General features: G+C 46.2%; 1 protein-coding gene across 1 annotated transcript; it reads left to right on the top strand.

Moving 5' to 3' along the window:
* The first annotated feature begins 1,240 nt into the window (after nucleotides 1–1,240).
* On the top strand, nucleotides 1,241–24,989 carry HDC (histidine decarboxylase). Its single transcript, XM_032174390.2, has 12 exons — nucleotides 1,241–1,504; nucleotides 3,683–3,855; nucleotides 8,586–8,699; nucleotides 9,559–9,681; nucleotides 12,420–12,554; nucleotides 12,812–12,955; nucleotides 13,419–13,485; nucleotides 14,316–14,478; nucleotides 14,570–14,660; nucleotides 18,734–18,832; nucleotides 23,816–23,917; nucleotides 24,055–24,989. The coding sequence occupies exons 1-12, from the start codon at nucleotides 1,474–1,476 to the stop codon at nucleotides 24,799–24,801; spliced, it is 1,989 nt and encodes a 662-aa protein (XP_032030281.1). The 5' UTR covers nucleotides 1,241–1,473; the 3' UTR covers nucleotides 24,802–24,989.
* Nucleotides 24,990–26,773: the final 1,784 nt, after the last annotated feature.

The raw sequence follows: 26,773 nt of genomic DNA, 5'->3' as shown, positions 1-26,773 counted from the left end.
TACGTTAAGTTTGAGGTGCCTCAGAGTCATACCAGAGGATTTGTCAGAAAGGCAGTTGGATATAAGATTTTGAAGCTCAAAAGACAGGGAGGGCCTGATGTTATGTTTAAACCTATACGGATATCACATAGGTATCATTTAAAGCCTAAGAAATGGGCTGGGCGCAGTGTCTCACACCTGTAATCCCAGCACTTTGGGAGGCTGAGGCGGGTGGATCACTTGAGGTCAGGAGTTCGAGACCAACCCAGCCAACATGGTGAAACCCCATCTCTACTAAAAACACAAAAATTAGCGGGGCATGGTGGCACATGCCTGTAGACCCAGCTACTCAGGAGGCTGAGGTGGGAGAATTGCTTGAACCCGGGAGGCAGAGGTTGCAGTGAGCCAAGATTGTGCCACTGCACTCCAGCCTGGGCGACAGAGCAAGACTCTGTCAAAACAAAACAAAACAAAACAAAACGCCTTAGAAATGGGCAATGCCACCTAAGAAGAAAGATGAAAGGAGGGCAATGCCCTGAGGTGTGCCAGCACTGGAGGAAACAAACAGCCAGAGGTGTAGGAGGAAAGCCCCGAGAAACTGAGAGCTGCCAGGATGAAGCAGTAACAAAGAAAATGCCACGAAGAGAACAAGAAGGATGACCGGAAACAAATAAACAAGAAAGACTATTGCATTTAGCAACTCGAAAACGTTGGATTACTTTTTACTCAGAAATCAAACCCCAAGGATAGTGTTTCCCCTCCCTACAGGGGTTTCTGCAGGTCCCTTTACACGCCCCCCTTCCACTTCTTTAAGTGCTGAAAGTGATTAATTTGGGGTGATGTTTTAATTTCTATTCTTTTTGGCTTATAACTGTGTTTTCTCATTCTTTACAACAACAGGTAGTATGTTGTAATAGAAAAATCCACTGTGGTCAGTGGTAACTTCCGCCTGTTCCTGGGCACAGGGGGGCATCACTATTAGTGCCTGTTCCTCCCTCCCTTCTGCTGATAAGGAAACAGGAGCAGGAATAATACTAATAATTTGTGCTACTTTTTCTGCATACCCTTGGCCTTATTCTGGGTTGCTGAGCTGGGAGCTTGTCTGAGGCTGGAGCTCTATTGTCTGAATCCAGGCGCGGAAAGAACTGAGGGCTCTTTTACGGCATCCACCTGGAGGCTGCCTGCCGGCTTGGGTTGCTAAGTGCACTGCTTAATTTAGAAGCGCCTTTTATCCTGGCTCTCTTGACCAGTCAAAGTTGTGGTCGCTGTTTTCAACAAGGACTGGGGGAAGAAAGGGTGGAATTAATTAAACCTAGAGGAAGGGACTTGGAAGGGCGGAGCTAAGGTCAAAGAAAAACCCTTTAAATAAAGGGCCCACACCGGCCGCCAGGGAGTGCACAGGACTAGCAAGAGGGAAGCCGGGCTGCTCCACGCCTTTCACGCCTTCCACCTCCCGCGTGTCCATCTGTGAGAAGGAGCCAGAGCCCGAGGGAGATGATGGAGCCTGAGGAGTACAGAGAGAGAGGTGAGCACCGGGCATCCCTGGCCCTCTGCCCTGCTGCTTCTCCTGCAGGACCGGCTGCTGGTGGGTGGCCCTTAGATTTTGGGGTGACATTTGGTGGGAGCATTAGAATTGCCTTCTGAGAGTTGGCACCAGCAACATTTTTTTTTTTTCTGCGAAAGGAATGTGAGATCGGAGTGTAAAACTTTTCTCAACCACTCTTTCATTCTCCCTCTCATATACCCACTCTCACATGTGTCCACACTACTGTGCCTTGCTTTCCCTCCCCACTTCGCCACACAATTGAGGATTTGGATCCCTGAGCCACTAAATGGGAAAAGGGGATTGTTCATATTCTGAAATAGAAAACAATTTTCTCAATATTCTATAATCACTGCAAATCTTTTCTTTCTTAACATTCATTCCTTCATGTGTGAATCTATCAGTAGCGTTCTTTCATTAGTCATTCATTTCATAAATATTTAGTAGGTGCCTACTCTGTATCAGGTAAAAGCAAGTGATTATCCAGTTTTCAGACATGGCTCTCCCTTAGCAGGAAAGTAGGTAGTTGCTTAAAAGAGAATCTTGAATGTCTATTTCTATAGTTTTTTATATCCTCCTACTTACTAATTAGTGTGCGTTAGCTTATTCCATTGCTTTCCTAAGGCACTGTCAGCGGAGAGCAAGTTCCTGTGGATATTCATCCTCTGAGTGGAACACAAATACATTTAGCACTGTTCCTGGACCAGTGGAGCTCTCTGATCTCTGGTGGGGCCCTGTTGGGGAAGCACCAGGGTGTGAGAGGGTTGAAGGGGAGCAGAAGGAAGACAGAATGGTGTGGAAATCTACCTTTATCTCATCAGTTTTGTCTGGGGTTGGTTCTGTTCTTAAGAACTTTGCATAAGCTGATGCAGAGGGGAGAAATTGAGTTCCCTCTCCTAGGTAAAAGCAGAGCCCAGGAAGTACTAAGGAATGGATGTTGAGACAAAGAGATATGTGTACACACCCACACACACACACACGCACAGCAACAGAGGCACTGAAGACTGCAACCTGAAAGAATAAATAATTTGCAATAGTTTCAGAGTGTTCGACTTGATTTTTTTTTCCTTCCTTACTCATATGTTCATTCACTTGACACATTTTTTTTTAGCATCTAAAAAATATCCTAAGCACTGAGGTGTTGATGGAGGCAGCAGGAGGGAGAGAAAGTCATTAAGATTTGGTGCCACATTTCCCAGGCCAGGGCAGGGGGCTTGGTCTGGATCCGTGGTTGTGCTTTAGGAATTCTGTGAGTCTCAGAAATTATACACAAAGTTCTGTGTATATGTAAGCCTGCAGTTTTAATCAGATTCTTGAAGTTAAGTCCTCATATGAGTCCAAAAAAGATGAATAATAACTGATTCAATGGGGATGGTGAAAAAACAGATTTTTTTGTCCTTTATCGGAACTGGGCATGGAATCTTTCTATCTGTGCTAACAGATATAACTGGTGGGTGTGTGTGTAACAATTTTTGGATACAAAGAGCTATAGAGTTTCTACTGAACCTATAAAGTAGTTAATAGATGTTCTGTTTCTGAGAAGGAAAGAAAGGTAGGAGAGACAATCAAAATTGAAGTGGATAAAGGAAGGGGAAAGAAAATGAAACTTTTCCCTTTGGCGCTAGAGTTTTGTGCTTTGGAGATTTTCCCTTTTGTTCATTCGCTCACTTAGAAACTCCCTCCATCATTCATTCACTCCCTCACTCTTTTTTTAAATTCTGAAGATAAGGTCGTGCAGGGGATCAGATCCTACCCTCGGCCCATGAATCCGTGTCTTTTTATTTTTTGAGTCCAGGCTGGAGTGCAGTGGTGCGATCTCGGCTCACTGCAACCTCCGTCTCCCAGGTTCAAGAGATTGTCCTGCCTCAGCCTCCCAAGTAGCTGGGATTACATGGGCCTGCCACCACGCCTGGCTAATTTTTTGTATTTTTGGTAGAGAGGGGTTTGACCATGTTAGCCAGGATGGTCTCAATCTCCTGACCTCGTGATCTGCCTGCCTCAGCCTCCCAAAGTGCTGGGATTACAGGCATGAGCCACTGTGCCCAGCCAAATCCGTCTCCTTCTTTACCAAGTCTCTTGGCCCGGACCTGAGACGGATGGGCACAAATCAGTCAGGCCCAGTCAGGGGACTTGAGCCTGATTTCTCTATGTCACTTCTAGGGAGAGAGATGGTGGATTACATCTGCCAGTACCTGAGCACTGTGCGGGAGAGACGTGTGACGCCAGACGTGCAGCCTGGCTACCTGCGAGCCCAGCTGCCTGAGAGTGCTCCTGAGGACCCCGAGAGCTGGGACAGCATCTTTGGGGACATTGAACGAATCATCATGCCTGGGGTGAGACACAGTGACCACAAGGGCAGTTCTGGATTTCAGGGCACAGAAGGGTGGGTGGTGGCCTGAAGAAAGACCTGCTTTGGGTAAGCTTGGGATGAGAATGCATCCTTCAGCCACTTGGCCACCAACACCCCAGCCCATCTGCTAGGCCTGTGGAGGGCAGGACTTTGAGTGGTATTAGGTTTCTTTTTCTTTTTTCTTTTTTGCCCAGTTGTGCCATGGCAGGTGGTTTCTGATGCCAGGGCAGGGCTGGCCAGAACAACTGCATTCCAGAGCACAGTCTGGCAGAAGTGTGGAAGTCTAATGGGATGGGTGGAGAAGTGAACATTTTGTCTGAGGGGAAAGGAAAACTGTGGATAGTAAGACAGGGGAGAGGAAGCTGGAGGTAGTGCCTGGCCCTGACAACGGAGCCAGAGACTCTTCTATACAGTGTCTGAGACCACACCAAAGAGAAGAAAGGAAGTGGGGAACACATCCCCGCAAGGACACGCTGGTGACCAGGTTGCGTTGGCCCAGGAAACTGAGTGGGCCCTGGCAACCCCTCCTGTCCCCTCTGAGGTCTGGTGATTGAGCTGCTTTTCAAGAGCAAGAAGGGACTTTCCCTGAGTCATTGATACTTTCCATGACGGAGGGTGCAGCCTGGGATAGCGCTGGTGGGGCCAGGAAGCTGATGGAAGCTGCCTGATGCATGGACTTGAGCTGGAGCCTGCCTTGATGGGTGGTGAGGACACCCCTGGCCACCGGCGGTGAGGAGCTCTGCCATGGTGCTCATGCTAAAGTGGCATTGACTCCCTTCCTGTGGCGGGGCTCCCTGCCATGTGCCAGCTCTGTGCTGGCCACATGACATGCTATCTAATTTAATCTTCCCAGTGGCCCTGCTTTACAGATGAGGAAACTGCTGACGCGCAGAGAAGTTAATTGTCTTGCCCAAAGTCACAGAATTAGTACCTGGTAGATCCAGGATTTTAACCTAGGCCAGTCTTACTTCACAGGCTCTGCCGTTTCTCCTACCCTCTGTCACCTCTACTGGTGAGTGCCTGAGTGTGCCTGGCTAAGCCTGGGCCCCTAGCATTGCCTCTCTGGCTCCACACCCCCACACAAGCTGTGTCTTCCCTCTCCCTGCTTGGGGCATTTGTGTTCTGAACCACACGTTTAGAGGCTCTTCCTGAGGCCAACTTGAGGTTTGTCTTCATCATTCCCAAAGAACTTTTGACTTCAATGTGACAAAAAGGCCAGGTGCGGTGGCTCACGCCTGTAATCCCAGCACTTTGGGAGGCCGAGGCAGGTGGATCACCTGAGGTCGGGAGTTCAAGACCAGCCTGACCAACATGGAGAAACCCCGTCTTTACTAAAAATACAAAATTAGCTGGGCATGGTGGCACATGCCTGCAATCCCAGCTACTTGGGAGGCTGAGGTAGGAGAATCGCTTGAACCCGGGAGGCGGAGGTCGCGGTGAGCTAAGAGAGCACCATTTCACTCCAGCCTGGGCAACAAGAGCGAAACTCCATCTCAAAAAAAAAAAAAAAAGTGACAAAAATATGCCTAGAGGCAGGGGTGGGAAAATATTCAAACTCAGAAAGTGATGGCAATTTTGACTTTTTTTTTTTTTTTTAAAGCAATAGAGACAAGGTCTTGCTATGTTGCCCAAGCTGGTCTCCAACTCCTGGGCTCAAGTGATACTCCTGCCTCGGCCTTCCAAAGTGTTGGGATGAGAGGCCTAAGCCGCCGCGCCTGGCCATGAGGGCCATTTCATTCAAAGCCACTCATCTCTTTGACCATTCAGCCTATTTCACAAGCATCTTTTGAAAATGTCAGTATCGGTAAGGCTTTACGGAGGCTAGATCCTGATAAGATTATCTCCTGGATTTTATTCTGTAAAATGTAATCTGCTGAGGGGCTAACTGTAATCTGGGAGTGAGACTGAAAGCAACTGTGAGAAGAGGTGAAAATGAGCTGATTCGTTTGATCGAAAGGAATTCCAGCAGTTGCTGTGGGTGTGGTCGGTGAGGCTCATTTCTGGAAAGAGGTCTGTTTGTTTTTGATAAGGGCTCTTCTGGCTCATTTTATCTTATTTATCTTACAAGAACAGACTATTGTCTCTTGATAGAGCTAGGAGGTAGAAGCCCTTCTCTGGGGTTTCCAAAATACTGTTACTAAGCACAGTGATAATGAGGGTCAAATCTCTCAACTCATCTCTGAGGCCACACCAGCCTCCGAGAGCTGGCCGGAAAGCAGTTGGCCTTTTGCTTACTCATTTTGCTCAGTGCCTCATTGAAAACCGAATTAGTTTTTCTCTTCCTGCCACCACCTAGAAAACAAGACAAGAAAAACCCTCTTTCTCATTTAATTCCAACCCTGGTTAGACAATCCTCATTTGCTTTTCATGGGAGAGAGAGAGCATCCCCATGGGAAAAGTCAGGACACCACCCTGCTCGGGTGTCTGGGCTTCTGTCTCATTGTGGTCACCTGTCCCTATGGGGTATGTGTGACGACAGGGATGCGCTCTCTCTCTGTCAGCCCCAGTTCTCACCTGCAAAACAGAGATAATGCGTAGGCCCTACCGCATAGGGTCCTGTGAGAAGTAAGTAAGAGAAGGCTTGGAGAGCAGGAGATGTGGTTATTACTGATCATGACTCTTGCGTGGTGAAAATCGGAGGAAGAGGTTTGATCCTCTGAGTCAAGTCAGGATATGTGATGTGTCTGTCACCCACATGATTAGTTTACCGTTAATGTTAGAGCTTAACATTTCACACATTTCTTGCCCACGCCTCCACCCACACAACAACCCTAGGAGACAGGATTTATTTTACGATGAGAAACTGAGGTTGAGGGAGGTGCAGGAGAGGCTCCTGGTCTTATGGGGTCTGTACTGTAAACACTTTTTGAGACCTCCTTTTGAAAAACAAAAAAGAATGAGGCTGGGCACGGTGGCTCATGCCTGTAATCCTAGCACTTTGGGAGGCTGAGGCGGGCAGATCACGAGGTCAGGAGTTCGAGACCAGCCTGGCCAACACAGTGAAACCCTATCTCTATTAAAAATACAAAAAAATTAGCTAGGCATGGTGGCGGGCACCTGTAATCCCAGCTACTTGGAAGGCTGAGGCAGGAGACTCTCTTGAACCCGGGAGGCAGGGGTTGCAGTGAGTCAAGATGGCGCTGCTGCACTCCAGCCCTGGTGACAGTGTGAGAATCTGTCTCAAAAAAAAAAAAAAAAAAAGAATGAATCTCAAAAGAGACCCACACAAACATGGTACGTTGGAGCTTAAGTTCATTAGCTTCATGGTAAATCTACACAGTCACGCAGCTGGTTAGGGACTGAGGTGGGATGGGAACTTGCGTCCTTGGACTTAATTCTTAGGCTCCTTATACTATACACGCTGTCCGGGACAAGGTCCTTGCTCTTGAAGGACTCTAAGTGTGTGTGGACAATAAAGAACAGGATGATGCCCTAAGAGGTTATCAAATGAGTCCTCAGTAGAGTGAAACATCTAGAATTCTAGTGTTCCATCGCTCAGGGAAGGGATCGAAGGGAGCTGTGGGAGCTGGGGGAGAGTTCGAGGAGGAAATGAATATTTAGTAGCTTTCTAAGAACTGGCAGGTTTTGGAAGGTCGTGTCTTTATAGAGAGTGCCTTTCTATCAGGGGACACAGCATTGCTCAAAGACATAAATGCAGAAAGGAACAGGGCATGCTTGCAGAGCAGTGAGATGAGGAGAGATTAGATAATCCATGAGGCCGAGGAACCACCGGGGCTGCTTCCGAGTTCTGATGGGGGGCCCTTCCTACCCACTCAGCTCCTCCTTACATCCGGTTTTGATTGTGGGCTCAGGGTTTAGCCTGGAGGTTGGCCTCCCATACGCTTGGTCTCGGCTCTCCTCTCTACCGTCTCCTCTCCTCACTACATCCCCACTGTGATGCTTAAGGACAGCTTTGAACCCATTCACCCTGACCCTCTGAGTTGCATGCTCAGGGAGCTCAGCGCTCCATGAAACAAAAACAAAAGGTGCCTTTTGCAAGAAACTGGATGAAACAAGTAGTCTGCTTTTCTGGAGCTCACAGTCTGCCCTTCCTTTTTTTTTTTTTTGAGACAGAGTTTCGCTCTGTCGCCCAGGCTGGAGTGCAGTGGTGCGATCTTGGCTCACTGCAAGCTCAGCCTCCCGGGTTCACGCCATTCTCCTGCCTCAGCCTCCTGAGTAGCTGGGACTACAGGCTCCCACCACCCTGCCTGGCTAATTTTTTTTTGGTATTTTTAGTAGAGACGGGGTTTCACCATGTTAGCCAGGATGATCTCAATCTCTTGATCTCGTGATCCACCTGCCTTGGCCTCCCAAAGTGCTGGGATTATAGGCATGAGCCACCGCGCCCGGCTTGCCCTTCCTTTTATTGCTAGGCAGGGGCGGCATGAGGGGTAAGTACTGGGGACTAATGTGAATACCACCCAGAATCCCACAACTGGGTTGCTCTAGTGATTTTCCTTTTGCATATTTCCTTCTGGACTTTGCATATATGAAAAGGCTCCATTGATGATCTAGCATAGGACATGGGCCACGTGAGTGGCAAGAACACCAGTAAACAAGTCTGATTTTCATGGAGTTATGTCACTGATTTCTGCTTAAAAGTGTCAGCCCATCTCTAGAGTGACACTTCACCTTGCCAGAGATGGTCTCTGGAGACGGCAAGCCTGCCGGAAATGCCTCCTGGTGCCAACTGTGTGCATGCTCTGCCTCCAGGTGGTACATTGGCAGAGCCCCCATATGCACGCCTACTACCCAGCCCTCACTTCTTGGCCCTCCCTGCTAGGAGACATGCTGGCTGATGCCATCAACTGCTTGGGATTCACTTGGGTGAGTAGCAATGGCTGTAACTACTGGCAATGGGAAACATAGCAGGAAGTGGTATCCTAGGGCAGACATATTTTGTCTTGGTTTCTGAATATGGCTCCACAATAAATATTAATGAGGGCTATATTCTTTAAGCTTATGCTTTATTTTAATTTTCTTATCACATCCTTTAACCCTATGGAATCACGAGTATCAATCCCATTTTGTAGGTGAAGAAATCGAGGCTTAAGCAACTTATCTCCCCCAGATCACACAGCTCATAGAGACACAGATAAGATTTGGATACAGATCTGGTTATTGCCACAGTTTGTGACCTTAACTAAGCAATTTGATGCCTATTGAGTCACCACTTCCTCTGTGCTCTTATATTTGAGTAGCTGGAGATATGTCCTAAGACTTCCCTTAATAACCCCTTAAGCACCACTCAGCTTTAAATGGTGCCAAAAGCCTTCTAGAACATCTTTTTATTTTAAACCTGAACTCCGATGGGTGTGTGGGTGGGTGGGCGGGGGTATTCATATCTTTTCTAGGAAAACTTCCCCCCTGGGCATTTGAGGACTTCTCAGCTATGTATTTTAGGGACTTGGAGAACCAAATCCAAGCCAACCATTTCTAGGGCTGTTTCTCCATAGAGCCTTGGAGAAGTCGCCTCATTGAGGGCAGCATGAATCCAAAACCCCACATTGTTTTCTCTTTTTGGTCGACAGAGAGTGGACCAGGAGAGAGGCACATGGCCTAACATTGACCCCTTCTCCAGAAAGGTTCCCATTGACACCATCAGGGGCAGACATGTTTCTGGAGCTTGTGGGGGCACCTCAGTGCCCTGGGGCTGTGCAGTTTGAAGTTCCTTTTCCTTTCTCAGGCATCCAGCCCTGCGTGTACAGAGCTGGAGATGAACGTCATGGACTGGTTGGCAAAAATGCTGGGACTTCCAGAGCACTTCTTGCACCACCACCCCAGCAGCCAGGGCGGAGGCGTCCTGCAGGTACCTCCCTTGGCAAGGCTTCACCTAGCATGGGGGCTAAGTAGCGAAAGACAAGCCAAACCCTAACCTGGCAATTCTCCCGTTCTCCATGGTGTTTCCCCCACATTACCCACACCGTCATCACCAACACCACCATCATCACAGCTTCCACTTCTACTCCCACCTCAGCTTCTGCTTCATTCACATGTACTGCTACTTCCTTTGAAAGAAATTAAAGAGCCAATACATGATCACATTTCCAGTATGACTTGATTCAGGTTTCTTAGTCTATAATCTGACAATTCCTTTTTATTGTCCCATTTTGTATCTCATGGTAAAAGGGAAAGGAGAAGGCAAGGAGAGGACTTCTCTTTCTCTCCTTGCTAGGTTCAGGAGATCCCTTGCAGTGAGAGCAATTAACAGCATAAACTGATTAATGATATCCTCTGACCCTATCTTCTGGATAGTTGTCAAATTATGGTTCTTCAAATATTTCTTTTTTTCAAGAGTAGTGCCATGGAGTGGAGCTTTCTGGGTGCCTCCCATGGACCACACACATTGTTAGGTGCTTTTGCATCTATAAATCCTTGATGTTCGTGAGGGCTTGGTTCTGAGGCCTTTGAGATTCCTCAGTTTCTTGAATTCTACTTTAATGTATGTTTCCTGGTTTTATAATCTATGAGACAGAGATAATAATACTACTTCCCTCAAAGAGTATATGCAAGGATTCAATGAATTCTTTTTTTAAATAAAAATCGTGGCTGGACATGGTGGCTCACCCCTGTAATCTCAGCATGTTGAGAGGCTGAGACAGATGGATCACTTGAGCCCAGGAGTTCAAACCAGCCTGGGCAACATGGTGAAACCTGATCTCTCCAAACAAACAAAATTAGCTGGGTGTGGTATCATGTGCCTGTAGACCCAGCTACTTGGGATGCTGAGGTAGGAGGATTGCTTGGGCCCAGAAGATTGAGGCTGCAGTGAGCTATGATTGTGTCACTGCCCTCCAGCCTGGGCGACAGTGCAAGACCTTATCTCAAAAAATAAAAAAATTGCCATGTTGCTCTGAGATGAGAACCAGGAAGTTCACTGGGTCCTCTTGCTAGCTAAGTGACTCCCTCTCTCACTGCAGCCTTGCAGCAAGATTAAAATCTGAACCTCGGAAGAAAGACAAATTGCTGCATGTTGTGGACATTTTGGATTGTCAGCAAATAGTTACAACTTCAGATATCATATTTGGGAGAACATGCTAAATGTCTATGGTACATGATCTTGCTTTTCATCTAATTGTCTCAGGAACCCTGCAGCTGAATAGTACCATTCCCCAATGTTTGAGATAAGAGCACCGAAGTTCAGAGAGATTAAATAACTTGCCCTAGCTTACACAGCTGATAATCGGAAGAACGAGGATTCAAACCGACGCCTGTCTAAATCCAAACCATGCTTTCTCCTGGATTGTCAGCCATGCGAACTTGAGTTAGTCCCATCACCTCTCTGAGCATCACTCTCCTCATCTTAGTGTGACAAGAATCATAATTATCTCAAAGAGGTGTTGTGAGGAGCAAGTAGAATGCCAGAAAGTGTTTTGTAAACTATGAATTGCAATACGGATGGAAGGTGTTGTTACTATTATTATTATTTTTAAAAACAGGGCGTGGTTCTGTCACCCAGGCTGGAGTGCAGTGGAGCCATCATGGCTCACTGCAGCCTCCACCTCCTGGGCCCAAGCAATCCTCCCACCTCAGCCTCCCACGTAGCTGGGACTACAGGTGTGCACCACTACACCTGGATTTTTTTTTTTTTTTTTTTTGGAGGCAGGGTCTCACTATGTTGTCCACGCTGCTCTCAAACTCCTGGACTCAAGGGATCCTCCCAAAGTGCTGGGATTACAGGCGTGAGCCACCGCACCCAGCTGATTATTATTATTATTACGCTATGTACTTCTTTACATAAATAGCTTTCTTGTTATGGAGTAACTCCCAGGCACTTAATATCTGTGGGATCTGGTCCACACCACTCTCCATGACAGTGTCTGCCAGGACTTTTTAGCAGGATTCTATCTGGTGTAGGTCACTTGAAGATTTCAAGAAGCAGAGACATCAAAGACTGGGTGAATGAATGATGAGGAACCATAAAGACTCCTGTGAAGTTTCTGAGGTGGCCCTGAAGATCTCCACAATCATGGCCAGAGCAAAGTCCTACCCAACCCTTGTTTGGATAATCTATACTCCCATCCTGGGAAGCATTTAAAGGGATGCTCTCCATGTCACAGACAGAAAAGAGTCTTCTGGAGGGGAAATGTTAGCCCAAGGTCACAAGAGCTATTGACAACTAAATGGGCCCAAGTCAACAGCCTCTCACACAGGCCAGGATCCTGTCTCCCTGGGGAATCAAACTCCATATCCATTTGTGTAATAAGCTGAGAGTTCTTCTTTTAAATATGTTTTACATGGGGAGCAAACACATCCAGGAGAGACAGAGCATTCTCTTTTTGGTTTCTGTGGCCTCTCTAATAGAGAGGGTGGTATTAGGTGCAAGCTTATTTCAGAAGGCAGAATAGGAATGCAAGTTGGGGAAGGACATGGGCACCTTGGGCAGGAGGAGCTGTGTATTTCCTTCTGTGAATAGCTATGACATACACACACACACACAGAGAGAGAGAGAGACAGAGAGAGAGAGAGAGAGAGAAACTATAAAACCTGGGGAAATTTGGCAAGAGAATACAGAAAGGCTGCCATGATAATCCTTTTCCCCTGCAGAGCACGGTCAGTGAATCCACTTTGATCGCCCTGCTGGCAGCAAGGAAGAACAAAATCCTGGAAATGAAAACGTCTGAGCCCGATGCTGATGAGTCCTGCCTAAATGCCCGACTCGTGGCCTACGCCTCTGACCAGGTGAGTTGCCTGACGCAGGACAGCCCTTCGGGTTGGTGCTTGGCTTCTGGAATCTTGGTCCTTGAGCAATTTTTTTCTAGACATGAGTACGCTGGGGTTCCGGGCAGCTCAGACATGGGAGCTTGTCTCCAGCAACTGTAGGGAAGACAAGCTTCCAATGATCATATTTGGTTCCCCGAGTCTTAGGCTTCAGCAGTTTCTGGGGAGTGATCGTTCCAGGATGACTCTTTGCTGACAGGTTTCTGTGGCCCTTCTAGGCTCACTCCTCTGTGGAAAAGGCTGGTTTGATTTCCCTTGTGAAGATGAAATTTCTGCCTGTGGATGACAACTTCTCACTCCGAGGGGAAGCTCTCCAGAAGGCCATCGAGGAAGACAAGCAGCGGGGCTTGGTGCCTGTCTTTGTAAGTCAGGATATGTGCCTAAGCTTAAAATGATAGAACTTGGATGTGAGGAAGGAATTTTGGCAGAATTCAGGTAAGTAACATGCTGCACACAAAAGCAGAAAGGTCCTCCCATATGGTATTTTACACATCATAAGGTGCTATCCATAGGTGTGTTATGGAATAAATTTTGTGGGTCATAACCAACGTTAAAAGGAAATATAGTATAAAATATTAGAGTGCACACATATAGCCAGAGTATGTATTGTTTTATGAAACTTTTTTTTCAAATACACACGTATACGTGTACTAGATTGTTATATAAAATGTGTTTCTTACGAGCCATGGTAAAACACAGTCTGAACTATACACTGTTCTGGTGGGATGGATGGGAGTCGATCACATCTGTGGTGAAATCTTTCTCAGGCCAAATGTGTCACACGAGCCCACCCTCCTATGTTAACTTGCCTTCGTTTTCCCCTAGGTCTGTGCAACGCTAGGGACCACTGGGGTCTGTGCATTTGACTGCCTGTCAGAGCTGGGCCCCATCTGTAAGTATCTTCCCTCTCTGGCTAGGAAGACAAGGAATACATTTTTAAATGTCTCCTAAAGCAAGGACCTGACACCAGCTCTATGGGATTATTCTTGTTCCTCTTTGGTCAATGCAGAGACATGGGAAGAACCACCAAAGGTCATGAGGGTCTCTTCCAGGGATCCCTGGACATTGCCTTTCCCAGTGGTGTGACAAGAGTTAGAGGTGGCCTACCTTGCCTCCTGTCCTAGGAGGCGACAGTAGGAGAGCCTTCGGTTTTCTCATCCTCTTACTTGTATGTTGAACTTTACTTAATGCAGGCTATACCCAAAATACAGTGTGAATTAGGCTAGAATAGAAATGCTTTCTATTCTAGCTTCAGAAAAGGAAACGGGTAGGGTAGGGGAAATCATGGGAGAGATTAAAGGCAGAGAGGAAACCCAGATGGGACTGTTTAATCCCCAAGCAAGAAACCACTAGGAAAGAGAGATACCTTCCCTCTAACTTTTGTATTCGGTGCACTAACATTGCTCTCTGTGCTGGTGGGAAATTGATTTCTGTGCCAGGATGTTCTAGGCTGAGGCCAAGAGGGTGCTGGCCCTTTACCCAGTGGAAGAAAAAGGCAAGGGTGAGGCTTTGTAGACTTTCCCGTTAGGAGGTAATGATGCCTCCTTCAGCCCCACTTCTTCAAACTGACTCCACCTGCTCCCATCTCCACACCACCCCCCTCCATTTCTCATTTAGCCAAAGCACATCATCCTTGCAGCCCACCACTCAGCTTGGCCAGGTGCGAGACACCTTTCCCCACTTCATGCCTCCCCTCCGGCCAGGTGATGTTTGCCTCCTCAGGTGCCCGTGAGGGGCTGTGGCTCCACATCGATGCTGCTTATGCAGGCACTGCCTTCCTGTGCCCCGAGTTCCGGGGGTTTCTGAAGGGGATTGAGTATGCCGACTCCTTCACCTTTAATCCTTCCAAGTGGATGATGGTGCATTTTGACTGTACTGGGTTCTGGTGAGTGTAGCAGCCCAGCTCCGAGCACGCAGGAATGCCTTGCCTCCTCTGGAGAGACCTCAGCCACTAATGCCCATTTGGAAACCCACAGGGTAAAGGACAAGTACAAGCTGCAGCAGACCTTCAGTGTGAATCCCATCTACCTCAGGCATGCCAACTCAGGCGTGGCCACCGACTTCATGGTGAGTGGCCGGGGATGGGCAGCCTAGTGGTCTCGGGTGGCCAGTGGGAACTGTAGGCGTCTGACCCCCCAAAATCTGTACGGTGGCTGCCTTCAGAAGGCAGCACACTATGAGCTCATCTCATAAGATTGCCAGTGCATACCTTGGTTTCTAATTGTGCCTAAGTATATAGAATGAAATCCAGAAAATGGTTAAAAACCCTAGAAAATGAGACCAGCCTTTGAGGCAGTGTGCACATTTCCTGAATATTTGTGGCATTTTTTAATTCCCGGAAATGCTCTTCCTACCACAGGTGGACCAGTTCCTTCTGCCTCCATCTCCGGTCATCTTTTTTGTTTCTTACCCAGCAGCAGGGCAGGGTGGAGAATTTCCCTGGCGGGGAAAGAGCCTTCTTGCTGAAATCGCTTTTGTTTTTTTGCCCCTGGCAGAGGCGCTGTGGGGCCGCTCTGTGGTAGTGACGGGCTGCGGGACTTGTGTGAGGTTCTGGAAGCCTCCAAGCATTCCTGACTTTCCCAACTGACTGTGCCTCAACTCTCTAACTCTCTCTCTCTTTTCTCTTTTCTTTCTTTTTTCTTTTTTTTTTTTTTTTGAGGCGGAGTCTCTCGCTCTGTCAACCAGGCTGGAGTGCAGTGACGCCATCTTGGCTCACTGCAACCTCCGCCTTCCGGGTTCAAGCGATTCTCCTGCCTCAGCTTTCCAAGTATCTGGGACTACAGGCGTGAGCCACCGCGCCCGGCGAACCTCAACTCTCTTGATCCCACATCCTCAGCCAGTATTTTGCCTTAGGGAAACGAATTCTTAACAAATGGACTCCGCAGTTTGAGGATGAGCCCTTCCTTTACTTGTAGCGGAGACGGGGATGTAAACGAATGTATGACACATAACCTGGCCAACGGAGGCAGCAGAGCAGAGTGGGGGCAAGCTTGCTTTGGAATTCCATTCCCGCAGTGGCCCTTCGGGAAACTAACTGGACCTCTCTGAGCCTTGCTTTCCTTATCTGTAAAATGAGAATAGTGGCATTGATTCATAGGGTATTGTGAAGCTTAAATGGGAACACGTGTGGATCACCTAGCACAATAGCCGTGTGGCAAGTGCTCAATATATGGGAGGCATAGTATTTCTGAAAGCTCTTCTTTGAAGCTGCAGAGATTTGTCATGACAGTGGTTAAGCATGTAGGTGCTAAAGCCAGATGGCGTGTGTTGGAGTCCCGGCTTTCTGTTTACTAACTTGTGTGACCTTGGGCAAGTGACTTAAACTCTGTGTCCAGATTTCCTCTTGTGTCAAATGAGGCTGATGACCACAGTTCTGGCTTCTTAGGCTTGCTGTGAGGATTATACGAATTAATACACTGAAGTGCTGAGAGCAGTGTCTGACCCCTGTAAGCGTCCTTCCTTGTGAAGAGATGGTTTTATCTTCTTGGACAACTGAAGTGTCTTGCCCTTTTAGTCTTAAAATAATAGCTTAGTCATCACTTGATTATACTGGCTATTCTCCCTTGGACCAGCGCACACCCTCTTTAGATTTTTGAAGCTTTTGGATTAGAATTGCAGCGGTAAGCCTCACGGCTTACTGGTGGTGACAGAAGACCCTCTAGAGGTAAATAAAGAAAGAAAAATAATGGTTCTTTTTCTCCACTGCTCTTTCTGGTAGGTTTTCAGAGATTTTTAATGAAAAATTTAAAAAATTCCAGAACAGCCCAAGGGTCAGATATCTTTAGGGATAACTGTAGGTTTGCTTCCTGAGTGTGAATTGATGCCCATTCTCCTATGAGTGTATTTGGGTCATCATAACTGAGAAGCATTATGTTCACCCTTGCCCTTTTGAATTTCATGTCACCGTTTAAATTCATTTACCACAGTGCCTCAGGATCTTCCCGGGGTTCATTCCCAGGAGTTTGGAGATTTTGCAGTGCTCTCTGTCTTCCAGATAACTCATACAAATGTTAGAGTAAACTCTTCCCAGCCCTGCTCTGGGGAACCTTATTATTTTTACCTCTCCACCCAGAAGGCGCTGCCTTACACTTATCCTTCCCCCACCTTTAATCCTATGGATTTGATTTTCAAGTCCATGAAGAAACTCCTAGAAAAGAGAAGTTGCTATCTTTTTCATGATCCTGAGGGTCCTCACAGCTACTCTCACTCGGGCCCAATGTCTTTCCCACCCAGGTGGCTGCAGCTTTGAACAGAAGCTCAGTCCTGCTCTGAGATGAGCCAGAAATAGGGCAGCATCCCAGGAGAGAAGACTTAGGTGCTTAATCCCTGGGGTCCTGGAATCACCTAAAATCAGGGCTAGATTCTCTGACAGGGGAGAAGCTCCCTGTTTTCCACCTCTCACTGGACAGAGAGCACCAGTGGAGGGAGCATTACCTTAGCCTTGGCAAGGGAGCCCTGCAAAACCTTACAAGGACACAGAGGAGGCTGGGGATGCGTCAAGGTAAAGAAGAGCCCTGTCAGGCTTTATATGTCCAGATTTTTTGATCCAGCAGAAAATGTTGGCTAGAACCACTCTGCTGAGTCAGCATGGATCAGTTTTGGAATAGTGACAAGAAAAGGAGCAACTGGGAATAAGGAAGATTGTGAAGAAATTAAAATAAAATCACCTCTGCCTATCCTGGTGTATTTGCTGGTAAAATAAAGTAGCTCTCTCTATATGTGAAATAAACTGGCTATAACTATCTGGAAACCAGAACCTTTTAAGAGATGATCCCTATCATCCATTCATTATTCTCTTGGAGTGTCCATTGGACAAGAGGTGGAGTTGACACTTTCCCTGTTACAGCAATTTTGTTCCATTTTCAGGTTTTGATGCCTTCTGCTGGCACAAAAGCCCCCAAGCTGCTCCCCAGCACCACAGAGTTTTGCTGGGAAATCAAAGGCTTAGTAGTTTTCTGCTGGAGAAACATTGTCCATCAACAAAGGGATAATGTCCCAACTGTGCCTGGCTCAGGAAACTGGGGTGAAGGGTGAAGATGAGGACATTTGTGAGGATTTGATAATCTTGTGTATGGGCAGATAAATACGCAGTGGGACAAACATTTATTTTTAGTCAACAGAAATTGTGGTAGAAACTTTCTGACGTTTGAGGGAGACGTCATTAGGAAACCACATGACTCATTAGAATAACTGCAAATGTTTTCCAAATCCTCTGCTCTATTTTCAGATCTGAGAAATCAGTCTGAAATTGATTTGGAAATTTTCAGATGTATGGTGACTGCAACCTTGAACTTTAAGCTCTGCTGAATTTGGCCACCAGGAGCAAAGGGTCAATTTTCATCTAACAGCGGCAGAAATTTGGGTGCTCATTTGAAATCCGACAGCTGGAGTGATGCCTCTCAGATCACAGGAATTTCACAGGAAAATGAACAAGGCAGTGTGAGGTTAAATAGGGATCATCTTGGCTCCAGACAGAAATGCTACTGTGATTTGTAGCTCACATTTTAAAATAATCTAAATAGCCAGCACCTACTGACAACTTCTTCTGAGGCTTTTGGCGTTCTTTGTCCTTATACTACTTGCCCGGGAGGTGCAATTGGTTCTTTATGTCCCGGACTGATGAGCCAGTGAGGTGGCACTACCCAAGGTCACACAGCTAGTAAGTGGCACAGCTGGAGGGCAAACCTAGGTCTGCAGGGCTCTAGTGTCTGCGCTCTAACCACTATACTTTACATTTTGGGAGGAATAAAAATAGAACTTTATTTTCTGCTATTCAAGGAATATAGATTCATTTAGAGTAAAAATGTATTTCCCTTATGTTGATTTTCTGGGCTGGGATGAAATGTTTAAAGCAGCACTTTAAAGCAAAGTGCCCTTCTCATTGGTTTAGGGTAATGGACTTGATTTCCACTTGTCTGGCTCTCAGACGGGTGACTATTGGCCACCCTCGTCAGTGATTTGGTCACACGATGGGACAACCCTTGGGGAGCTTGGCTTACTCCTTAGCAATAGCTCCCGGAGTCATGGTGACACCGTCCATCCCTGGAGGGCTTGGCAGGCAACTGATAATGCCCAGAAATGCCCGAGGGAGTGGGGCGCCCTTGTCTCTAACCTTGGGCACTGTGTTCCTTTGTTTCTAGCACTGGCAGATCCCCCTGAGCCGACGGTTTCGCTCTATTAAACTCTGGTTCGTGATTCGGTCCTTCGGGGTGAAGAATCTTCAAGCACATGTCAGACATGTATGTAGCATGCCGCTGTGGGGGCTGAGCCTGTGTTCCTCTGTTTTCTCATGGCGAGGAAGGCTGGTTTCTACTTTGCAGATCTGCCCAGGAGACTTGTGGTGTCTGGTTCAGGTGTCTGGGCCTGTTCCTCAGCTCCTGGGACTTGATTCTCTTTGTTAACCAGGGGAGCGCTGAGCACAACATGCCCTGAGGGCTGTCTGATGCCTGTCCTCTGCTGAGTGTCTCACCGTTCCCCTTGCTGTCACTGAGCACTGGGGAGGGATGGCCCCAGAGTTTGGTTTGCAGAGAGAGAAAGAGAAAGTAAATCAAGGGGAAGTGTGTATGGCCAGGGTAGGATCCTGTCTGCTTTGGAATTACCTCAATGGTCACAGCTGGCTGAATATTTTAGCACTCTTATGATTATGCCTGAAATAAAGCTCTCCTGGCTTGGACAGGTAGACTTAGCAAGTCTGGAACAAAGCTCCCTGCATCGACAGGCATTTATTGAAGGCCTATTTGGCTTAATTTATTTCTATTCAATTCAGCAATTACAAGGTATTGTGCTAAGAAAGGGACACAGAGGTGAATGAGACTGGTGCAGCCTCTCTCCCATGTTTTTCATGGAAGAGGCGGGACTTAACTAAGAACTCTGGCCACTGGCATTGTTCTCCCACTTCTACAAGAGTTCACATGCAAGACAAAGCCATTGATAAAAGCAGCGCGGGAAGCTGAAGACACTGTCCTTTCTGCCTATGTGTGTCTTTGTCCTTCCACCTTTCCTCTAGGGAATTCCTTCTTGGTTAAACAAACACAAACCAAAATGAAGTGGTGGAAGCGGTAACTATGACTTTTTTTTAAACATAAAAAAAAAAATTATTATGCTTACCTAATAATTACGTATATATTTATGGGGTATGTGTGAGGTTTTGATACAGGCATACAATGTGCAATGATCAAATTAGGGTAGCTGGGTATACACCACTCAACCATTTATCATTTCTTTGTGTTAGAAATATTCTAGTTCCATTCTTTTAGTTAGTTTGAAATGTACAGCAAATTATAGTTAACTATAGTTGCCTTATTGTGCCACCTAACATTGGATCTATTTAATTGTATTTTTGTGCCCGTTAACTATCACCTCTTTATCCCCCACTCCCCGCTACCCTTCCCAGCCTCTGCCAACCATCATTCTACTGTGTGTCTCCACGAGCTCAGTTTGCTTACTTTTTAACTCCCACGTTTGAGTGAGAACATGTGAAATTTGCCCTTCTGTGCCTGACTTATTTTGCTTAACATAATGTTCTCCAGTTTCATAAGACTGGTTTTAATGTTGATAATTTTACCTTTGTAATCACCACTGGCTGTTTACCAATGAGCAGCTGCCACCAACAATATTGAGGGACTTTAGGCACTTTGTGCTGTTTCTAGAAATGCAGACTCAAGACTGGAGGGTTGTGGGTGGGGAATGGTTGGTGGAGGTTACAAGTAATTAGGACAATTTTTTTGCTTACAATTTGGGACTGGATATTCAATGTGCAGATCCTGACTAACCTCCCTTAGCACTTCTGTTTGCGAGTCAAACCCCTGAATTCCTATTAGCAACCCCATTGCGTACCATATGAGGCCCACACTCCTGGGCCTGGCTTTCAAGGACTTGATGATTAGCTCCTACCTTAGCTTGGGCATTTCATCGACCCATCCAGACCCCATGCTCGGTCCATCTCTGCACCTTCACCCGTGTCCTTCACCTGAACTGCCCTCTCCTCTCCAAATGTTGTGAATGGATTAAATTCTGCTTCCACTAGAAGCTTTTCTGCCTATTCCATATGTTCTGGTTTCTGCTTCATGAGCATTCCTATGATCACCTACTCAAACACCTTTACAAAACCGTGCTCAAAGTTCTTCCAATGTCCCACAATAGAAGAAATGGAATTAAAATAAAGTTGTTTGATATGATTTAATTTTATCTCTTCAACTTGACTGTGATGATAATTATTGACACTTGCGTAATACCTTCAATACAAAAATAAATTCTAGTTCTTCATTAGATTCTTAGCACAGTGCTTGGGGTGGTCACTCTCACCTGGCAAGGCTCAGAGGGAGTAATTGCCCTGCTTAAGGGAAGAAGGCCCGGTACTTTCCCTGAAGCCTCCCAATTCCAAATCCTTTCTTCATAGTTCTGGACTGCTTTCTACTACACTGAGCTCTTGGAAAGTTATATAAAATTAAATTTCATATTTCTCTGTTACAGAGAAGTGCTTTAAAGAATGGATTTTTAGTTCTACCCTTTACTATTTGGTGACCTTAGACAAATTACTTAACCTTTCTACCTTTTTCTGCCTTATTTATTTATTTATTGTTATTTATTTTTGAGATGAGGTCTCTGTTGCTCAGGCTGAAGTGCAGTGGCACCATCAGAGCTCACTGCAGCCTTGACCTCCCCAGGCTCAGGTGATCCTCTCACCTCAGCCTCCTGAGGAGCTGGGACTACAGGCGCATACCATCATGCCTGGCTAATTTTTTGTATTTTTTGTAGAGATGGGGTTTTGTCATGTTTTGTATTTTTTGTAGAGATGGGGTTTCGTCATGTTGCCCAATCTGCCTACCTTGGCCTCCCAAAGAGCTAGGATTACAGGCATGAGCCACCACCCCTGGCCATGCCTTCCTAATTTATAAAAATGAGAAAAGGATACTACTTCTCTCAAATTAAATGAGATAATATATATGCAGCCCTTAGCACAGGGTCTACCTACTACTCAGTTAAGTACTCAATGGGTACTTCTTCCTCTTCTCTTCTTCCCCTCCTTCATCATCTCCTTCTTCATCTCATTATAATAAGTTGTCATCATAATCACCATCATCATCATCATCCTCCTCATCTCCTATCACTTACAATAGGGATTGGTAAACATTTCCTATAAAAAGCCAGATACTAAATATTTTTGGCTTTGTGGGCCATACTCTATTGTAATTACCTCTGTACTACAAAAGCTACCACAGACAATATGTAAACAAATGGGAATGCTGTGTTCCAAAAAACTTTACAAACACAGGTGGGGGCTATATTTGGCCATGGCTGCACTGTGCCTGCCCTTGACCTAGAGCGGTGCAGGGCACTGGCAGCAGCTCTGCTTTCAGAACCTGTAAAGTGGGGCTTTGGAGGTGGCAGTGCTGCCTGTGCTCTGTGTTCTCCTCTCCCCTGACTTCTGCTTCTGTTGTTGCAAACAGCATGTGTTGTAGGAGGGATAAAAGCACAGTGGGAGGAGATCTACCTACTGTCACTTGTACCTTAGGAAAGTCACTTTCCCTTGTTTCCTTCTAAAAAATGGAAAGATTGAACTGGGCACAGGGACACATGCCTGTAGTCCCAGCTACTTGGGAGGCTGAGGTGGGAAGCTCAATTGAGCCCAGGAGTTCTGGGCTATGGTGTGCTGTGCCAATTGAGTGTCCACACTAAGTTTGGCGTCAATATGGCGACCTCCCAGGAGCAAGGGATCACCAGGTTGCCTAAGGAGGGGTGAAGGGGCCCAGGTTAGAAATGGAGCAGGTCAAAACTCCTGTGCTGTTTGAAACTGACCACGCAGGGGAGAAAGAGGCTCTGAGAAAGATTTGGAGAAACTCATTTCATTATGGTCAAAAGACAGGCTCAGGGCCAGACATGGTGGCTCATGCCAGTAATCCTAGTACTTTGGGAGGCCTAGGAAGGCGGATCGCTTAAGCCCAGGAGTTTGATACCAGGGTGAGCAACCTAGTGAGACCACTGTCGTTACAAAAGAATTAAAAAATGTAGCTGGGCATGGTGGTGCATGCCTGTAGTCCTAGCTACTCAGGAGGTGAAGGTGGGAGGATTACTTGAGCACAGGAGTTCAAGGCTGCGGTGAGCTTTGATTGTGCAACATGCCTCTGTACTCTAGCCTGTGTGACAAAGCAAGACTCTATCTCTTAAAAAAAAAAAAAAAAAAAGGATCCGCTAACAAACTTGCCCTCTCTTGAAATAGAGTAGTAAGTATGAGAACTAACTGATAGAATTACTTAGCAAATATTTTATTGAGATCTTCTGGATGCTTGGAGAAATTTTTAAAAATCAAAGAAGAGGCAAGTCCTGTCCTTGTTTAGTTAGTAATCCTGGGTTAAAAAGAAAAAGCAAAAAACCCCAGGACATTTAAAAAGATGGTATGAACTTCAGTGGAAGATTAATAGAATACAAAGCCTTTAACATTTTAAAATTGTAACAAAATATTCATACCACAGGATGTACCATTTTACTCATTTTTAAGTGTACAATTCAGTGGCATTAAGAATACTCACAATGTTGTGTGACCATCACCATTATTTCCAGAACTTTTTAATCATCCCGAGCAGAAACTCTGTATCCGTTAACCAGGCCCAAAACCTTTCCATGATGGGTGAGGACAAGATGTGAAAATATGTTCTCTATGGAATGTCAGAAACAGGGGATTAAAAGGGCATTTGGGATACAGGGCGAGAAGAGGTTTCAGAGGCAAGTGAAGCATGTAGGCTTAGGATGGGGCAGGGCCACCACTAGCCCATATGGCAACTTGATGTGCACTACAAACAGGCATATCTTCCTTTAGGCACATGCAGCTCGCATGAGGCACCTGGCTGGGAACGCAGAGCATGGACTGGGTTTTGGCCCTCACTTGCCCACTTGGCCAGTCAAGGAGCTGTGAAACCAGGAGTTGAGGCCAGGTTGCCTGGACTGCAAAGCACATGCCTTCTGGGTTCTGGGGCTGAGTTGAAAACAGGCCCTGAGTTGAGTTCTCGAGGTGGATCCGATGTGACAGGAAACAGGGAGCCACTGGAGATTTTCCAGCTTGGAATATGAGCAAAATCAAATGGAGATGACAGTGAGGCAGAAGCCGCTTAGGTCTCTGTAATGCGAAGGTGGCCCTGGTTTAAAACCATTTAGCAGTCTGAAAGTTTATGCATAGTCTCTTGTCTGATGATTAATCTCAGTTCTCTTTGTACTTGCAATTCCAGGGTACTGAAATGGCTAAATATTTTGAATCTCTGGTCAGAAATGACCCTTCCTTTGAAATTCCTGCCAAGAGGCACCTTGGCCTGGTGGTTTTTCGTCTGAAGGTAATACCATCTTCCAAGCCCCTCTGTGAATGATGTTATGTGGTGCTCCAGAGCCTCTCGGAAACACAAATGCTGGGCTCTGGGGATGCTGACAGGGGGTGCGATGGAGACTTCACTTCTCTTTATTTTTCAAACAGGGTCCTAATTGTCTCACAGAAAATGTGTTAAAGGAAATAGCTAAAGCTGGCCGTCTCTTCCTCATCCCGGCCACTATCCAGGACAAGTTAATCATCCGTTTCACTGTGACATCCCAGTTTACCACTAGGGATGACATCCTGAGAGACTGGAATCTCATTCGAGATGCTGCCACTCTCATCCTGAGTCAGCACTGTACTTCCCAACCCAGCCCTCGGGTTGGGACCCTCATCCCCCAAATCACGGGCGCCAGAGCCTGGGCTGGTGGAACGTCCCTTCAGTCTGTCAGTGGGGCAGGAGATGATCCAGGCCAGGCCAGGAAGATCATCAAGCAGCCTCAGCGTGAGGGAGCCGGTCCCATTAGAAGGGAAAACGGCCTCCATCTTGAAACTCTGCTGGACCCAGCTGATGACTGCTTTTCAGAAGAGGCCCCGGATGCCACCAAGCACAAGCTGTCCTCCTTCCTGTTCAGTTACTTGTCTGTGCAGACTAAGAAGAAGACGGTGCGCTCCCTCAGTTGCAACAGCGTGCCAGTGAGTGCTCAGAAGCCACTGCCCACAGAGGCCTCTGTGAAGAATGGGGGCTCCTCCAGGGTCAGACTCTTTTCCAGGTTTCCAGAAGAGATGATGATGCTGAAGAAAAGTGCCTTCAAAAAACTCATCAAATTCTACAGCGTCCCCAGCTTTCCTGAATGCAGCTCTCAATGTGGGCTCCAGCTGCCCTGCTGCCCTCTGCAGGCCATGGTTTAGACCCAGGGTCTTCAGCCAGAGTCTGAGGATATACTTCAGGGACTCTGTGAACCCCTCACAATTGTATGCCAACTTTGTGTGCTTATGTGTACGTGCATTTTTCTTGGGGCGAGTTCATAATTTTAATCAAATTCTCATAGCAGTTCACGACCCACAATAGGATACAAACGAAGAGTTTAAGCCAGCATGATCCAGGCGGGTTCAGCAGCCTGGTCAGCGAGAAAAGGCTGAGGGTAGACAGGCAGCTTCTGTGGTTCAGCTTGTGACATGATATATAACACAGAAATAAATTATGCTTGTCCCTGAAACAAAACATATCCTGTGTCACTTAATTGGCTGCTGAAACATTGATTAATTAACCAGTCTGGGAGCTTAAATGCATGTACTGTTTTTTGAAGCATCAATTATGAGTCAGGCACTGTGGCTCATGGTTCATAAATGAGGAAACCAACGTTTAGGTCACACAGCTTTAAATAGGCAAACCCAGGTCTCCTGGCTTCCAGTGAAGCCCAGGCTGTTTCCACCATGCAGTACTGCTCAAGGTTGGACCTGAACAGGAGCTCACAGCCCAGCAGGCCGCTCTGGTCCTCCAGTACATTTAAATGTTTCCTTTCTAGGTTTGGAACTTGTGCGTTTTCCCCTTTTTTTCCTGGACCCCGTAGTCAAATAAAAGCTATGCTCACAAGTGGCTTGCCCATCATTATTTCAGAGGCCAAACACATAATTTTTTATTTTTATTTTTTTTAATTTTTATTATTATACTTTAAGTTTTAGGGTACATGTGCACAATGTGCAGGTTTGTTACATATGTATCCATGTGCCATGTTGATTTCCTGCACCCATTAACTCGTCATTTAGCATTAGGTATATCTCCTAATGCTGTCCCTCCCCGCTCCCCCAACCCCACAACAGTCCCCGGAGTGTGATGTTCCCCTTCCTGTGTCCATGAGTTCTCACTGTTCAATTCCCACCTATGAGTGAGAACATGCGGTGTTTGGTTTTTTGTCCTTGTGATAGTTTACTGAGAATGATGTTTTCCAGTTTCATCCATGTCCCTACAAAGGACATGAACTCATCATTTTTTATGGCTGCATAGTATTCCATGGTGTATATGTGCCACATTTTCTTAATCCAGTCTATCGTTGTTGGACATTTGGGTTGGTTCCAACTCTTTGCTATTGTGAATAGTGCCGCAATAAACATACGTGTGCATGTATCTTTATAGCAGCATGATTTATAGTCCTTTGGGTATATACCCAGTAATGGGATGGCTGGGTCAAATGGTATTTCTAGTTCGAGATCCCTGAGGAATCGCCACACTGACTTCCACAATGGTTGAACTAGTTTACAGTCCCACCAACAGTGTAAAAGTGTTCCTATTTCTCCACATCCTCTCCAGCACCTGTTGTTTCCTGATTTTTTAATGATGGCCATTCTAACTGGTGTGAGATGGTATCTCACTGTGGTTTTGATTTGCATTTCTCTGATGGCCAGTGATGATGAGCATTTCTTCATGTGTTTTTTGGTTGCATAAATGTCTTCTTTTGAGAAGTGTCTGTTCATGTCCTTCGCCCACTTTTTGATGGGGTTGTTTTTTTCTTGTAAATTTGTTTGAGTTCATTGTAGATTCTGGATATTAGCCCTTTGTCAGATAAGTAGGTTGCAAAAATTTTCTCCCATTCTATAGGTTGCCTGTTCACTCTGATGGTAGTTTCTTTTGCTGTGCAGAAGCTCTTTAGTTTAATTAGATCCCATTTGTCAGTTTTGGCTTTTGTTGCCATTGCTTTTGGTGTTTTAGACATGAAGTCCTTGCCCACGCCTATGTCCTGAATGGTATTGCCTAGGTTTTCTTGTAAGATTTTAATGGTTTTAGGTCTAACATTTAAGTCTTTAATCCATCTCGAATTAATTTTTGTATAAGGTGTAAGGAAGGGATCCAGTTTCAGCTTTCTACATATGGCTAGCCAGTTTT

This window comes from Hylobates moloch, unplaced genomic scaffold (assembly GCF_009828535.3).
Source record: "Hylobates moloch isolate HMO894 unplaced genomic scaffold, HMol_V3 SCAFFOLD_14, whole genome shotgun sequence".
Classification (NCBI taxonomy): Eukaryota; Metazoa; Chordata; class Mammalia; order Primates; family Hylobatidae; genus Hylobates; species Hylobates moloch.
Note: the sequence above shows the minus strand (reverse complement) of the source record. Positions and strands in the feature narration are given on the sequence as shown.

Excerpts from the sequence above, each read along its gene's own strand:
- HDC (XM_032174390.2), top strand. The coding sequence starts at position 1,474 with ATGATGGAGCCTGAGGAGTACAGAGAGAGAG. Across the intron at positions 12,555-12,811 it reads TGGCCTACGCCTCTGACCAG|GCTCACTCCTCTGTGGAAAA; the intron begins GTGAGTTGCCTG and ends TGGCCCTTCTAG. Across the intron at positions 12,956-13,418 it reads GGGGCTTGGTGCCTGTCTTT|GTCTGTGCAACGCTAGGGAC; the intron begins GTAAGTCAGGAT and ends GTTTTCCCCTAG.